The sequence below is a fragment of the Barbus barbus genome, assembly GCF_936440315.1.
Source record: "Barbus barbus genome assembly, chromosome: 7".
NCBI lineage: Eukaryota > Metazoa > Chordata > Actinopteri > Cypriniformes > Cyprinidae > Barbus > Barbus barbus.
The window spans coordinates 18,358,648-18,376,646 of NC_136735.1; the positions used below are offsets into that span (position 1 = coordinate 18,358,648).

A 17,999-nucleotide genomic window follows, 5' to 3' on the forward strand; every position below is an offset into this window, starting at 1 on the left:
AACCCCTTTTGCTGCAGTTTCTTGTAAATGCTGATCAGTCCTGCACAATAACATGTCCTGTAGGAGTTTAAGCCCATTCCTTAGTGCAGAACCACTTAAACTCTGATGAGGGTGGGTTTCCTCCTATGAACTGCCTGCTTAGGTTCGTGTACAACATTTTAATTGGATTAAGGTCTGGACATTGACTCAGCCATTCCAAAACATTAACTTTGTTCTTCGTTAACCATTGTTTGGTAGGATGACTTGTGTGCTTGGGGTTGTTGTCTTGCTGCATGACCCACGTTATCTTGAGACTCTGTTCTTAAACAGATGTCCGGACGTTTTCCTTTAGAATTAGCTGGTATAATTCAGAATTCATTGTTCCATCGATGATGGCAGGCTGTCCTGGCCAAGATGCAGCAAAACAGGACCAAGCCATAATTAGGGATGTGCGCTACGACTTATTTGACTGTCGTTTAAACGGAAATTTTGTATCCGACTAGTCGACTAGTCTAAAAGCTAGAAACCCCCAAAAAATGGCAAAAGAAAAAAAAATGTGCGTGTGTCTATATAACAGCCTACACTTGAAATACTTAAATCTTTGAATCACACTGTCAAATCTCTCAATGAATTCTGCTAAAAATAGGTCATGATTATGCCATATGCTTGCCTCGCGTTATCATCATTTAATATTAGTCGGTCGTTAAACAGAAAAAAAAAAAGAGCATACACTCAACATAAACCAGTGCATAGCTTCTTTATTCTGATCGGCTGGAGCAATGCAGAAATGGAAAATCAATCAATAGACTGACAGAATTCTTCATTTTCATATAAAGCTAGCCAACATATTAAAACAAAAGTAAAAAAAAAAAATAGGAACGTTTATCAAGGTATAGCATTAAAATGGCTTTTAAAAAGTACTTCATGTTGGCTATATTGTCTAAAAACAAAAGAATGCTAATTTTACTTACTCAGACCATGCGCATAATTTGTTCAGTGAATTTAACACGTTAACGTGGTCTGGCGAAAGATTGGACTAGACAATTCTGCACTTGAAAAAAAAAAAAAATAGCTTGGCAGGAACTGAAGTCACAGGCACGCAGAGCGATAACTACAAGCAAGCAGACAGTTTTGAAAAGAGCCTGGAAATCCTGCAGCACCACCGAAGTGGGTCTTCGTTTAGAAGAATAGATTGCGTGGATGGGATCACGGACCGCAGCGACGTATGAAAGATTGACATTTGCTGGCTTTGGCTAGCCTCCAAGCTAACGCATGCGTGCCTGTATTGAATAAGATTACGCATCGCTCCAGTAGAGTTATTGTAAGCCAATTTGACATTACACAGTTTACACAACTTTTCAATCTCCTTCAAATAAAAAAAAAATCCCACACCTTGCAGGTCTTTCGCGTGGTCATTTTGAGCTCGCCGCAATTGACATGAAGAAAACGCATGAGAGGTCTGAGGTAAAAATGTAGTTTCTGCCCAGATACGCTTTTAAAAATATTTATATATTTAAATATTTGGATATGTATTCTTTTTCAAAAGTTTTATTTTAACTTATTTAAAATGTTTTAAATGTAACGTTAAAATTATGGTAATTTGAATGAAAAAATCATCATGTTTTTTTTCTCTATTATTTTTTTCTCCATTTCTCTATTATTGTAATCGACTATTGTTTTCAGTGTCGACTAGTAGGAGCTGTACCGTTTAGTCGACTAGACCCGCACATCCCTAGCCATAATACTACCACCACCACCATGTTTCACAGATGGTATAAGATTCTTAAACTGGAATACAGTGTTTTCTTTTCTCTGAACACAATAGCTTCTCACTTAAGTTCTATTTTGGTTTCATCCATCTATTAAATCTTTCTCCAATAGTCCTCTGGCTTGTCCACATGATCTTTAGTAAGCAATTTTCTTTTTGGAGAACAGTGGCTTTCTTCTTGCAACTCTGCCATGCACACCACTGCTCAGTGTTCTCCTGATGGTGGGCTCATGAACATTAACATTAGCCAATGTGAGAAAGGCCTTTGGTTGCTTAGAAGTTACCCTGGGAACTTTTGCAACCTCGCAGACTATTACACGTTCTGCTTTGGAGTGATCTTTGTTGGTTGGCCACTTCTCGGGAAGGTAACAGTGGTCTTGAATTTCCTCCATTTGTACACAAACTGTCTGACTGTGGATTTGTGGAGTCCAAACACTTTAGAGATGGTTTTGTAACCTTTTCTAGCCTGATGAGGAACATCAACTCTTTTTTCCGAGGTACTCAGTAATCTCCTTTGTTCGTGACATGATTCACTTCCACAAACATGTTCAGACTTTGATAGATTCCTGTTCTTTGAATAAAACAGGTCACGTACTGACATTTGATAGTCATTGACTGGATGAAAACACCTCTGCACAGATGGACTCTAATTTCACTTTTAAATTAACTGCTTATACAAGAGATTCACATACTTTTGCCGCTCACAGATATGCAATATTGGATAATTTTCCCAGATAAATAAATGACAAAGAAAATATTTTTGTCTCAATTGTTTGATTGGGCTCTCTTTGTCTACTTTCGGGACTTGGGCAAAAATCTCTTTTTTGGGGGGGATCATATTTAAGCAGAAATACAGAAAATTCTAAATGATTCACAAACTTTCAAGCAGCACTGTATAACATAAACAGAGAGATGTCTAAGATATAAATAGCCCTCAAGTATGCCCTTTGTGTTTTCCATTTTGAGCTCAGGTCCTCATTCTCTCCCTTATTGCGGGTATTATTGTGCTAGAGGAAGTTGATCCAAGAACAGAACAAAATCCTTTAGGAGCAAATATCAGTCCCTCAAGGACAAAAGAAACAAGTCAATTCATAGTCCTGTTTCTTCTTCCTGCCACTCTCTTCCCTTCTTTCAATGCTTAAATTATTTTTTTACCATGTTTAGCAAAGGGTTTTATGGCAGAGTAAACCATGCATCTATTTAATCCCTATTTGTGATTGATTATTTCCTGCTAGACTTTGTTAGCAAGCGTCATGTAAGGCAATTAAAGAAAATTAGCAGCTTGCCACTTACAGAACAGACAAGCGGCTTTAAACAGTTCATCTCACCATACAGATTTCCGAATGAATTAATGGCACTATCATTTGCATTTTAATAGTGCCAACGAAGGGGCATGCAAGACATAGATAACTCAAACATGCAGTTTCACAGTGTTCACAGATTCACAACACTTTAGCATGTGTTGGTTTGTGGGGAAAAAATGGGGTGCAATGGCTCTCATCTCACAGTCGGGTTTAAAGTCTTATATGCAATTAGTTGCTGACTTACAGAAGACATTAAAAGATGAAGGAAGGAGCATTATCCACTGATTTGGAAAAACTGGATTTGTAAACACAGGGAGTCAGTTTGCTTTTGTTTAAAATACACAGCACACACACACACACACACACACACACCTGCTTAAACAGCTTGGGGAATGTCAAACAAAGGACATAACATTTAACTACTTTACTGATTAAATTTAAATAATTACATTATGCAACAGTTAGTCCTGGTCCTCTAATTTGATTGGTTAAGTGGCCATGCAAAGCTGGTTAGCTACTTTTGGACAGTTTCAAATATATTAAAAAATAAAAAATGGTTAAATTTAGTCTATAATGCAAGTTACTACTTTATAATTGTGACCCTGGACCACAAAACCAGTCTTAAGTCGCTGGCGTATATTTGTAGCAAAAGCCAAAAATACATTGTATGGGTCAAATTTATCAATTTATCTTTTATGCCAAAAATCATTAGGATCAGGGACGGATTAACGCACGGGCCTACCGGGCACGTGCCCAGGGCACTGGACCAGAGGGGGGCCGAGCCGAAATACCGCTACTCCCGGACCGCGATTTCCCCCTCAGAGTTTTGAGGCAACTGGATTTTGAATGCAGCTTCCAAAAGACAAAAAATAACCAAATAATATTTTTTATGTTTAATAAACGATCACACCGGTGTGATTAGATCATTCAGTGCGGCACATCATCAGCTGCTAAATTGTTCGCTCAACTTCGCTGGCTGGCACAGAGCCAGAGACAGCCGTGTGTTTCTACAGCACTGCGCATTATAACCAATCACACATGATTCTGTTGAGTTTATGAGTACAATGGCCAATAAGAGATGATTCATTGCTGAAACAGCTGTTCTCTTTCATAGGTTCACTCAACGCTGCGTAGCTTACGCAATGGGAACACCCCCAGGTGTGACGATTGTCTGAAGCCCTTATAGAATCACGCCAATTCATTGGCTGATGGCGCGAGATGCCGCCCCTACGTCATACGTGATTGACATAGACCCGCGATCGCGCCATCTTACTCCTCAGATTTTCCTCTCTTCAGAAGCGTTCGCTTCTCGCGGTTTTTCTGGCCCATTCTCGAAGACGTTAGTCTGGGATTCTTTCCACTTCAGCGACCGCATCTGTGGAATTGTATTCTCCTAGTGGTGTGTGGAATGGATTTTAGTCGGTGCCAACCGCCGTGCTCTCTCCTCATCGCGAGTGATGACCAGCACGGTAAGTGCGTCAGATGTGTGGGCCTGGCCCACGCGCGAGACGCTATTTTTGGCATTTCCAATTGCAAGTACTGCGAGAATTTTACTTTAAAAACCTTGCGCGCTAGACTCGCGGTTTTTGATCGAGAATCTGCCGTTCTCCCTCGCCGCGCTGCTCCGGAGGCCTCCTCCCTCCGCGAAGCCGGGGCTTGGGGTTCGGATGCGGAGCTCGAGGCTATGGAGAGTGAGCAGTTTTCACTTTCTCTCCCTCCATCGCCTGGGCGTTACCGCGCGATTTCTCCGGTCCAGTTTTCTCGCGGCTGTCTTGCACCCAGCCCGGAGGCACGGGAAGCCGTTTCCTTCGGGTTGGAGGATATTTTGTATACTGCGGCCTCCGACTCTGAGGACTTCGGAGCCGCGCCATTCGACGTTCTCCCGCCTAGCGGCCAGGAGGCGCGGCCTTCTCCGGCCTATTCTGAACTCGTGGACGTTTTGGCGCGCGCCACTGAGAAGTTGAGCTTAGATTGGCCGGACGAGCCTCGCGAGTCCCAGTCATCTAAGCTCGACGAGCGTTTCCTCAGTGGCTCTGGTTCGCGCCCGGCGAGGAGGAAGTTGCCTTTCTTCCCTGACCTGCATCACGAGATTTCCAGGTCTTGGAAGCAGCCTTTCTCTTCCCGCCTCACTAATGCGGCGGCCGCTGACTTCACCAACCTCGTTGGTTCTGTGGAGCAGGGGTACGCCGCAGTCCCGGCGATCGAGGACACGCTCGCTGCACACCTCTCGCCGACTTCCGCCCCCTCGTGGAAGTCTCGCCCTCGCCTTCCGTCCAAGCCGTGTAGAACCACCTCTGCTTTGGTCGGTAAGTCCTACATGGCGGCGGGACAGGCAGGCGCGGCTCTCCACACTATGGCCATCCTTCAGGCCTACCAAGCTGAGGTACTGAAGGAGATGGATGAGGGGGATGGTGTGACCCCCGAGGCTGTTAAGGAGCTTCGCAGGGCTACCGACTTGGCCCTCCGTGCTACTAAGCATACAGCGCGGGCGGTTGGACGCAGTATGGCAGGTTTGGTGGCAACTGAACGCCACCTGTGGCTGAATCTGACGGAGATCAGGGAAAAGGAGAAGGCTTTCCTCCTTGACGCTCCGATTTCTAGCTCTGGCTTATTCGGTGATGCGGTTAACACTGTAGTCGATAAGTTCAGGGCTGCTAAAACGCAGTCAGCTGATATGAGTATCAGGAAGAGGAGAGCTTCCCCCGCCTCGTTGGATCGCGACGGACCGTTAAAACGTTTCTGTCCGTCTCTGAGTTGCTCTCCTCCGCCAACTGTGCCATCCTCGCCGGTAGTGACGTCTCGAGGAGCGCAGGTCACTTCCCCTCTTCGGCGACCATTGAAGGTAAGAGACACTTCAGGTTTTCTCCCCTCAGAGTTGCTGCAGGCTGCAGACATTGTACACGCGGTAAGGGACGCCCAGCGCTTTCCCCCCGCGCCAGTATCTCCTGCCCTTGCCTTTATGGCCTCATTAGGTCATGCCTCTGTGCACGAGGACGCTGTGAGCTCTCCTCTGCTTCAGCTAGGTACTTGCCCCTCCCTTCAGGGGGACGTTCAAAGCAGGGACCCCGTGTTGGTATCCCCCTTGATATGTTCCACTCCGCTACCTCTGTCGGCCTTCCTCCACGCCTGGAGGGACCTGCCGGGAGTGTCGCCCTGGATTCTTCGTACAATCCAGTTTGGTTACACACTCCAATTTGCACGCAACCCCCCCGTTTCAACGGGGTTCTTCTTACTGCTGTGAACAGCGCCAACGAGGCTTCTGTCCTAAAGCAGGAAGTCTCCTCGCTTCTGCTCAAAGGGGCAATAGAGGAGGTCCCCTCTTCGGACCTAAAGCACGGCTTCTTCAGCCGTTACTTTCTAGTCCCGAAGAAGGATGGGGGTTTGCGTCCTATACTAGATCTGCGCAGGCTGAATTACTCTCTCTACAGAGGGAAATTCAGGATGCTGACGCTCAAGAGCATTCTTTCCCAAGTCCAAGAGGGGGACTGGTTCGTCACTGTCGACTTGAAGGATGCCTACTTTCACATCCAGGTGGTTCAGAGACACAGGAAGTTCCTCAGGTTCGCCTTCGGGGGAAAGGCTTACCAATACAGGGTTCTTCCCTTTGGGCTAGCTCTGGCCCCAAGGACGTTCACCAAGTGTATGGATGCGGCTCTAGCCCCGCTGAGGCTCCAGGGCATCCGCATCCTCAACTACCTGGACGACTGGCTCGTTCTAGCCAGTTCCAGGGAGCAGGTGATTCGTCACAGGGATTCTCTCCTTTTCCACCTTCGTGCGCTTGGCCTCCGGCTGAATGGCCAGAAGAGCGTGCTCACTCCAGCTCAACAGACCACATTTTTGGGGGTCTGTCTGGACTCAACCTCGATGCAGGCCCGTCTGGCCCCTGCTCGGGTGGAAAGCATCCAGTCGTGCTCGGCCCGCTTCAGGCTAGGCCGTCGCGTATCAGTGGGCTTGTGTCGCAGGCTCCTGGGCCTTATGGCAGCGGCTTCCCCGGTTCTTCCCTTGGGGCTGCTCCATATGAGACCATTCCTCTGGTGGATGAAGTCCCTTGGTATTCACCCCTCTTGGCCATCCCTCCGCCTACTAAGAGTGTCAGGCGCCTGTCTTCGCTCCCTCTTAGTGTGGCGGGACCTCAATTTTCTCCACACAGGAGTGAATATGGGGTTAGTCTGCCGTCGCCAAATGATAACGACGGATGCTTCCCTCTCAGGGTGGGGGGCGGTCTTCGAGGGAAGACCGGCTTGCGGTGTTTGGTCAGGCAAGTACCTGACGTGGCACATAAACGGTCTGGAACTGAGAGCGGTTCACCTAGCTCTCACTCACTTTCTTCCATTCCTGGCGCACTCTCACGTCATCGTCAGGACGGACAACATGGCGGTGGTGTCTCACATCAATCGCCAGGGGGGCTCCCGATCGCGCACCCTGAACAGGCATGCACGTCGGCTGCTTCTTTGGGCACAGGGCAGATTCTTGTCCCTGAGAGCGGTCCATGTCCCAGGGGTCCTGAACCTAGCGGCGGACTTTCTGTCAAGGCAAAAACTCAGGTCGGGGGAATGGATGCTGAACCACCGGACGGTGGATCAGATTTGGGAACGTTTCGGCACAGCAGAGGTGGACCTCTTTGCGTCTCAGGAGTCGACTCAATGTCCCCTTTGGTTCTCCCTCTCTCATCCTGCCTCTCTGGGGATAGATGCGCTAGCGCACCCATGGCCAGACATGAGTCTGTATGCTTTCCCTCCGATCAAGCTCATCCCAGCAGTTTTGTGCAGGGTGAGAACATACGGAGTCCGTCTTCTCCTAGTAGCCCCGTTCTGGCCTTCCCAGACGTGGTTCTCGGAGTTGGTCTCCCTTCTGGAGGGCGAGCCGTGGGAAATTCCAGTCAGGAAAGACCTGCTGTGTCAGCTTCAGGGCAGAATTTGGCACCCACATCCGGAGATCTGGAAGTTGTGGGTATGGCCGATCATAGGTCGCCCTTAGCTTTTGGTCTCTCAGATGGAGTCCGTGAGACCATTAATAGTGCCAGGGCCCTTTCCACTAGGAAGCTCTACTCCTCCAAATGGAGGGTTTTTGAATCCTGGTGCTTGGCTCATGTTGTAGACCCAGTTAACTGCCCGGTTGGTTCAGTGCTGGAGTTCCTACAGGATAAGTTTTCGGCTGGAGCGGCCGCTACCACCTTGAGGGTCTACGTTGCGGCTATTGCTGCTCGAAGGGACTCAGACGATGTCCCGCTGGGTAGACATCGTCTAGTATCTTCCTTTATGCGTGGGGTTAAGCGCTTGAGGCCGGTTCGTCCTCCTAGTTTCCCTTCTTGGGACCTTTCTGTTGTCCTGAAGGGGTTGATAGAGTCTCCTTTTGAACCTCTAGAGTCAGCTCCCGTGAGGATTCTGACATTAAAGGTTACTCTTTTGTTGGCGTTGGCCTCGTTTAAGCGTGTGGGAGATCTGCAGGCTCTGTCGGTCAGCGAGTCCTGCACTGAGTTTGCTCCTGGTCTAGTCAAGGCATTTCTGAGACCTAGGCCTGGTTATGTCCCCAAAGTTCTCTCTACGTCTTTTCGTTCACAGGTGGTAATGCTGCAGGCTTTCTCTCCCTCCTGCTCGAGTGAGGGCGATGATAGGCTTCATCTGCTCTGCCCTGTTAGAGCCCTGAAGGTGTATGTGGACCGTTCCAGCCAGTGGCGTAAGTCCCTACAACTGTTGGTGTGTTTTGGTGCAGGCCGCAAAGCGCTAGCCGCATCTAAACACACAATATCCCACTGGGTTAGGGATGCTATTTCGTTGGCCTATGAGGTGCGCAGTCTGCCTTCACCTCTGGACATCAGAGCTCATTCCACCAGAGGGGTGGCCTCCTCCCAAGCTTTGTTTAGAGGGGTTCCCCTGGAGGACATTTGTATGGCGGCAGGTTGGTCCTCTCCGCATACTTTTGTGAGGTTCTATAACCTTGATGCAAATACAGCTCCTGGTTCCCAGGTTCTCTCTGTTTGAACCAGCTAGGTTTGTAGTGCTCTGGTCTGTAATGGGCCAGGTCTGGCAGCGCGTTAGCTTGGCGTGTGTGGTATTTTGTTCCCATTGCGTAAGCTACGCAGCGTTGAGTGAACCTATGAAAGAGAACGTCTCGGGTTACTTGCGTAACCCATGTTCTCTGAGTAGGGAACGAGACGCTGCGTCCGCTGCCAAGCTCCTCTTGCTGTCGACCTGCTTCTTCGACAGGAAAATCTGAGGAGTAAGATGGCACGATCGCGGGTCTATGTCAATCACGTATGACGTAGGGGCGGCATCTCGCGCCATCAGCCAATGAATTGGCGTGATTCTATAAGGGCTTCAGACAATCGTCACACCTGGGGGTGTTCCCATTGCGTAAGCTACGCAGCGTCTCGTTCCCTACTCAGAGAACATGGGTTACGCAAGTAACCCGAGACGTTTTGTTCAGTGCGAGAGCTCCCCGAATTAATTCTGCTCTCTGCCGATTTCTCTCATCAGAAACAACAAAGTGCAGAAGTGCGTACGATGTAAGCAAGATATTAATTTCACAATGTAAGCAACTTCAGTGATTAATGGGAGTTTTTGAGATTGCTTTAATTCTGTCTGATAATGTTCTTTGATAATGTAAATGGTGTGTCTTTTGGCTGAGACTATTTACACTAACTCCACCCGCCAACATGTGATAGGGACTGTCAAGATTATAAGAAAAAAAAAACGGCTTTGAATCATAAGTTCCAGTGGCGCAGATGGAAAAGCGCATGCTTTTTGACGCGATTGACGAGGTTTCGAACCCGCCTTTTGCCAAACTTTTTTTCTCCCTTTTCAAATCTCAAATCACATCGTAAAAGCATTTTTTGTCAGTAAAAATTTAAGAAATAACCAAAAAGTTGAAAATAAAGTATCGGGTAGGGTTAGGGTAGGTGTCGGGAGGGCTTTATTGTACCAATAAGGTGGCATCCATTTAATAATTTGAATTAAAATTATTAAAAATTTACACAATACGTTATTATTGCATACTGTTTTATAATGTAATACAATACTGAAGTGCAGATAATTGCCACTATTTTGCGAGTAGTATAAAGTATAAAGTAGTATAAATAGCAGAAAATCTTGCTATTTTAACATAGTGTAAATGTAATCTATAGCTATTTGCACTTAGTGTAAATAGCATGTCGCAAAAAATATTGCTATTTTCACTTAGTATAGATAAAATCCATTACTATTTAAATTTAATAAAAAATAAGCGCAATTTCAACTGAGGGGGCCTTTAATCAGTCCGTGCCCAGGGCATTGGTGAGTCATAATCCGTCCCTGATTAGGATATTAAGTAAAGATCATGTTTCATGAAGATATTTAGTAAATTTCTTACCGTAAATATAACAAAACTTCATTTTTGATTAGTAATATGCATTGCTAAGAACTTCATTTGGACAACTTTAAAGGCGATTTTCTCAATATTTAGATTTTTTTGCACCCTCAGATTCCAGATTTTTCAAATAGTTGTATCTCGGCCAAATATTGACTGATCCTAACAAACCATACATCAATGGAGAGCTTATTTGTTCAGCTTTCAATGATGTAGAAATCTCAATTTAAAAAAATTGACACTTAAGACTGGTTTTGTGGTCCAAGGTCACAATTCATAAAAGCAATATCACACATAATCACATTTGTGTACTGATTGACAAGTCTGGGATCATTGGGACCAGAAATGGATACTGTTATTCAGAAAGGATACATTAAATTGATCAAAATTGGCAATAAAGACAATTGCACTACTGTTTAAAAGTTTGGGTAGAAGTAGAATTTTGTAATGTTTTTCAGTGATTCTTGGGAATTTGGATAAAACATGTCCCACTAAGAAAAGTGCTAATTCTGTTGGAAATTAATACAATTGTCATGCATAAAAAGAATCAAGGTTATAATCAGGGGGTCCTTTGTAAATATGTAAGGTTATTTTATAGGTTTAATTTATTTTTTTTTTATTTAATGATTATATGCTGGCCCATTGCCTACAAAATCAGTTGTCCTCAGATAGGAGGTAATCATTTCAACTTGATTAAAAAAAACTAAAAGTAGTAATTTAATTGAATAATATATTTACCAAATGAAAGAGTACATTAAAAACTACAAACACTGAGTTTTGAACAATATTTACTATTATTTTGTGGTTGCTCAAAATGTGTCCCACATATTCGTCATCACCGTCAGATATTTATAAAAAGCAATAAAATCAGGCAACTACAAGGTCGACTACATTCCGGAGGACCCCATTTTCAAACCTTCAGCTCTACTGCATGCATCAAGATAACTCAAGCTCCCGTAAGTTCGCCATTTTCTCTTAAACTTGTTCATATTTTTGGACACCGCCACCGTCACAACCATAACATGTCAACACTGTCTATTTTGTATAAAAAATATTAGATTAGATTATGACATAAATGTATACTTTTTAAGAAGAGGTCTGAAGTAGCTAGCAACAGAAGGGAAACAAGATGGCTAATGTGAACAACTCATGCATATCATGTGAAAGAGTAGGTTTTTGTCACAACCGTCAGACATCCGATCGTAAGACATGCCAATGTCAGTACCATGACAATGCTAAGCTGATGCTTGAAGTCCTAAGACAAAATGGTGTCGTCAAGTCCAGCAAACTAGAGAATAGTTTTGACCTTGTCTGCTGTTCACAGACAAGCGAGGCATGTCTTCTACGCTCCTGCACCCGGTGTCGCCACAAACATACACTTCCCACACGACAGCAAGACCAGACCAATGTTGAATGGCAGCAATGGGAACGAGTTCAGGATCAAACAGCAGATGGGCTCCACTTCAACACAAGACGTGTGATGCACAGTGGCACACTGGGAGAGCTTATCCAACAATATGAAGACAAACTGAAGACAGAAACAACAACACACGTGTGCTCAGTTCAGAACCAGACATGAGAGTACAGGAGCATGATCAGGAAGTGCAATGATAGCACAGTAATTGTGCATGTGGACTTTTCTAAGGCGTGGAAATGCAAGTATAGTTCTGAGGTACAGTCATGCCACTTTGGTCAGAACCTCCCACAGCTCAACCTGCACACTGGCATGTACTATACAAAAGAATAGAAGACAGGCTTTTGCACAGTATCAGAATCCAAGCGACAAGATGCGTCTGCCATTTGGACTCACATGGAACCAGTCCTGACAGATATTCATTTAAAGTTTCCAAAAGTTGATACTATTCACTTTTGGACAGACGGCCCCAGCAAGCAATACAAGAACAAGAAAAACTTTTCTCTCCTCTGCAGTGTCCCTCCAACTCTAGGTTTCAAGAGAACAACCTGGAACTTCTTCCCCACCTCACATGGGAAGGGAGCCCCAGACGGCATTGGAGGAACTGTGAAAAGGACTGCAGACAGCCTTATACTGCGGGGGAATGACATTGTGAATGGGAACATCTTCCATGAGATGGTTGGCAGAAGCCTCTGCAGCACTAAGCTCTATATCATTACTGAAGCTGACATGCAGCCATATGATGCACTCCTTTCTCAACCACTAAAACCTGTACCTGCAACAAGGAAACTCCACCAGGTCACACCGACACACCGAAACGACTCTGAGATCCACTGCAGATCACTGTCCTGTTTCTGCAGTGAGCCACAGATGTGCGAGTGTTTCAGCCCAACAATATTCCAGATGACTGCCAACACAACCAGGGTACAGGTCGAGGATGATAGTCCTATACCAATGCAAAAGAGGAAAGGTCCTTTGACAATGTTGATGGAGGAAATGGAACGGGAGGAAAGTGAGCAAGAGCCAATGGAGCAAGAACCACTGACCAAGAGTGGTCCTGACGGGACAGTGACAGATCTATCTGCTGATGTAGTTCATTGCGGAGATTGGCTTGCAGTCATTTATGACCAGAACTGGTGGTTAGCAAAGGCTGTCACTGTGGATGCTCATCATCAAGATGTGGAAGTGGAGTTTTTCCACCCTCATGGGCCCAACACACGATTCTATCCAAAAGCAGGGGGAAAGGATATGTGCTTCATACCATTTGACCATATTCTGGTCAAACTTGTGGAACCGTCATCACCAGGTCGTGCAAGCAGGACGAGGGACATATACAACCTGTCTGTTGAAGTCATGGACTTCATAGAGGAGAAACATATACACCATATACTTCCTGATAACGCTAAATGAGTGGTGGAGTGATGTAAATCAGTCAGGGAATACTCACATGAGTTCACATTTGAATTATTATTATTATTGTGCCAGGTGTGTTTTGTGGTATTTACACAGAATGCTTTCTGTATTTTGCAAAATTTCAGTTTATGGAGAAGAGACTGTAAGACGTAGTTATTCATTTATTATTTCAGTTTATAGTCTAGTTTACAGAAGAATATGACTATATTATTTTATGAGTGGGGGGCACATGACAGTTAAATTTGAGGTCAGTGATGAATTCTATCTTATTGCTACTTGTAATGATTTATTTTTGTACTTATGATGATTATTAAGGGGTACTTTTATTAATGATAGCCTATTGCTAATTGAACCTATATGGTTCTTATTGAATGTTTGCCACAGTGCTGTTACAATTGTTGTTATCTGTTCTTCACGTCCAATATACAGTTTACAGTCCAGTTATTTTATGAGTAGGGGGCACTAGATGACAGTTTAAGATGATGTCAGTAATGCATCATTATTCCTACTGGTAATGACTATTTTTTACTATGATTGTTTTATATTTGATGATATGGGGATGTGGAACTTTTAGATATTGCTTAATTGTACCTTATATTCCTTGAAACATGTTTATCACAGTGCTCAAGATTGTTATTTTTTGGACCAAATAGTTAAATAAAGTTGTTAAGCAAGAAGCCATTGACTTGAGTGGTATACATTTTGTAATTGTATGTTGTAATGAGGCCACTGTCACCACCGTCAGATTAGTGTCACCACCGTCAGAGGGAGTTTTATTTGTTTTAAATTAATATGCTTACAATATGTTTCTTCAGAGCTGTTGAGTTATTAAATAAATAATCTCTTTTAATACAAAAATATGTTTGTTAAATAAAAAAACATTACTTTTTATATTTAGGCTTAAAGTAAACGTTGTATGATGTTAGATCTTTTAAAGGAGTGCACGTGAAACAGTATAAAAAATGAACAAAAGTGAATATTCAACATTTAACAGCATATATGTGTACTAAGAATGCCAGATAATGATTTAAAAACTCGAAATACATATTAGACCAAATAAATAAAAAATTATTTGCTTTTTATTGTGTCTGACGGTGTTGAAAAAAACTAAGTTATAACTGGAAAAATTACTATTTTATGAAAAAAATACAAAATGAGGAGGTTGCACCGATACATTGCTGAACAGCCAAGACCTTGGTCTATAATGATATACCTTCAGATTTTGTAATTTAACTAACCTTTTATTTTCAAAATGAAAACCTGTTTTATCCAAATTCACAAGAATCACTGTTTTGTAAGAAATTTCTTATGATCACTAAAGGCTTATTTTATGTCATTTAAATTAATAAACAAAAAAAACAAACAAACGTAGGCCTGATACTGTAAAACAATATTACAATGTTTAACAATAACATTTTAAATAACGATAAACAACTGTTTTAAATGTAATTTATTCCTGTGACGGCAAAGTTGATCCTTCAGAAATCATTCTAATATGCTGATTTGCTGCTCAAGAAACATTTTATCATCATTTTATCATCATCATCATCACAGTTGTGCTCTTCTTTTTTGTTGTTGTTTTGTTTTTTTGTGTGTGTTTCAGGATTCTGTGATGAACAGAAAGCTCAAAAGCACAGCATTTATTTGAAACAGAAATCTTTCATAACATTAAAACTGTCTTTAGTGTCAGTTATGATAAATTGAATGTGTCCTCGCTGAATAAACGTATTAGAGCTAGATTTACTAAACAGGGCAAATTAGTGCAAGAGCGCAATTCTAAAACCGTGCCGATGGGTGTGAAAATTTCTCCGAGTGATTTACTGACAATGCACAAATTAAAGAACACAGATGCAACATCTCATTTACATATAGACAATATACCAATGCAATAAACCAAACGCAGCACAAATTAGCATAGTCACAAAAAAGCAGAGGCGATGCTCATCAGGCGCAAAATAGTTTAAGACATGCTTTTTTTGGCCATTAAATAATGGTGCAAACACCAGTAATTTGACGAGCGCAAACATTATTAAATTGCGTTGCGTGATTCATTTTAATATGTCCTCTCCTCCCAGAAATTTTGTGTCTGAAAGGGAAACTCCTACAAATTAATATTCAATAAGTTCAGGTGCAAAAATAACTGTCCACGCCTTTTCAGTGCTAATTCTTCACTGCGCGTCTTTAGTAAATCCTGAGTCTATTTTAACAACAAAAAATGGTTTGGCGTTGTAAATAAACCTGACCCTTAATCTCTTTTATAAGGAAATATAAAATGTTGAACCGTGGTGTATAATGTCTGTTGCAAAAAAAAAAAAAAAATAATTCTTCAACTTTCTAATTAATCAAATAACAAAAAAGGCACTGTATCATGGTTTCCACACTTCATTTCATAACAAGCATTTTAATTATGATAAGAAAGATTCTTGAGCATTAAATCAGCATTTTAGAATGATTTATGTATGATCAGGTAGAAAACAGTTATTTTAAACTAATAATATTTCATGGAATTACACTTTTGATTATTTTATTAATGTAGCCTTGGTGAGCAGAAGAAGCTTCTTTCAAAAACACGGGGGGGGGGGGACTAAAGTTTCCAAACCTATGCAACAAAACAGAATGCCTTGTGTACAAGAGTACAAGGGTAGTACAAGAAATAGAAAATAACTAAAGGATACAACAGAAAAACAATCTGCCTACATTTATGTCATTATTCTTATTATTTATTTATGTTAGTAGTAATGTATCTTGCACCAGCTCAAGATGAACCTATATTACAATTCCTGACAGAGCTTGTAGGGAAACCAGAGCCTTCAATTATGCATATCATCACACTTCAGGACGCCAGCAAACTGTTTAGGTATGCTCTTGTTGTACAAATCTACTCTTGCTAAGGAATTACCTTTTCAACAGCTACTACTGTTTGTACTTGATTATAAACTGTCAAGAAAGAGGTGACAGCCAACATGCAAACTCACAAACGGCTTCACTCTGCTGATTGGCTAAATATTTAAAAGAACTTGCTTCAAGTATGTTTCAAGTACAACGACTTAACTCGCTGCTTACTACTGCACAATGCATCGTTAAAAAAGTCAAATAACTAGTGACGACTGTTTCCCGAAACAATGTTGTAGCAAATTTGTTGTTCAACCACGTTTGTTAATGATATCACACAGTTGGTAGAGTAATAACTTATTTTAATTAATCCATTTAAGATCAAACATTTGCGAATGTTCATTTGAACTAGGCTTTCCTGTAGCTCAAATAGTAGAGCATGGCGCTAGCAACGCCAAGGTCATGGGTTCGATTCCCAGGGAAAGCAAGAGCTGATAAAATGTAAAAACTGTAACTTGAATGTAATGTCAGTCGTCTGCTAAATGCATAAATGTAAATGTAAACTATGATGGAACTTGCAACCATAGATGGCTAACAATGCTTTTAAAAAATGCACCGTTGAATGGCAGAACAAGAATAGAATAGAATAGAATAGAATAGAATAGAATAGAATAGCTTCACTCCTACCTGTTCAGGGTTGGCTGGGGAAGAGAATCTCTTGGCACAAACCACAAAAATGTCAGGGTGTGGCTTGCCATTCATTACTTCAGGATCATCTCCAAGTACAATGTGACTGAAGAGGTTGAAGAACTCTTTATGACGGCTGGTCTTCATCTCGAAAGTTAGACCTGCTGAGCTTGTGCCAACAGCAATAGGAATTCCATGCTTGTGTAGATGATTGACAAGCTTTTCTACACCTGAAATACATTAGAAAATGGTCACTTGAATAACCAAGCAATTTGACCTGACCTTCAACCAGCTTCTTTAATTCGAATTAAATCAGATTTTCGCATCTGATCAGATGGTGACTTTGTAGCAAGCGTGTAGTTTAGATGCTTTATTGAGTCCCTCCTTCTTCCAGTTCCAGTCCTGCAAGTACATTACCTGGCAAAAGAGACGCTGTGGGAAATAATCGCTCCTGAATTTGTCTGGTCTCCTCCAATAGCTCTTCGGGGGTCATGGGGAGATCAATTTTGTCTCTTATGATCCTGGCAGCATCCAGAGCTTTCTTGCCCATCACAGAGGACTTCACTTCCCAGGTATACTGCTTATTGAATCTGTCACAGACTTGCTGGAATGCCACAGTGTACAACCTCTCTGTATCTGAAAGAGATATACAAAGTACAAATAAAAACATGCAGCAATACAGTGAACATTGATGGACAAAAGGGCGTTATATAAATAACGTCTGATAGAAAAACGGATGAGTATTAATTAGGTCTGCTTAAGAGTATAAAATATTATAGATGTATTACATACAATTAAAATCTTTATGATCGGAGTCAGACTCAATCAATAGCTACAATTCTTAATTTGCTGCATGCAAACAGAAACACAAGCACTGAGTTGATTTAAAATCTCATTTATTTTAACACGATTCTCACCCACCTAATAATAACCCGTCCATATCAAAAAGCACGTGTGTTACTGGTTTATAAGACATTTTAAACGATACTTTTGCTTTACTGTGTGACTACACGGAACTTCATTGAACAGAGACCGCGACGCGAAAACTGCTGGACAATCATAGTCACACTAAAACAAAACACAAATAGCTTCAGGTTCTGGGATATTCAGTTCATATCTTGCTTAATAGGTTTGAATGTAAAGTTAAATATACATGCTTTCGTAAAACATATATGGTTTCTATAGCCCTCTTCTTATATGCGATGAACTTTTGAGTAAAAACTCAGGACAACATTTAACTCGCCATTCTTGTCGCAAA

At 42.4% G+C, this 17,999-nt stretch overlaps 1 protein-coding gene across 1 annotated transcript in view; it reads right to left on the bottom strand.

The window, feature by feature from the left end:
* Positions 1–17,788, bottom strand: part of pudp (pseudouridine 5'-phosphatase) — a 39,883-nt gene extending 22,095 nt beyond the window's left edge. Inside the window, exons 1-3 of the mRNA XM_079422126.1 lie at positions 17,663–17,788; positions 17,159–17,377; positions 16,742–16,971 (exon numbers count right to left, since the gene is read on the bottom strand). Of these exons, the coding sequence (XP_079278252.1) occupies positions 16,742–16,971; positions 17,159–17,377; positions 17,663–17,717 (504 nt within the window). The 5' untranslated portion in view covers positions 17,718–17,788. The remainder of the gene's footprint in view (positions 1–16,741; positions 16,972–17,158; positions 17,378–17,662) is intronic.
* Between the last annotated feature and the right edge of the window lie 211 nt (positions 17,789–17,999).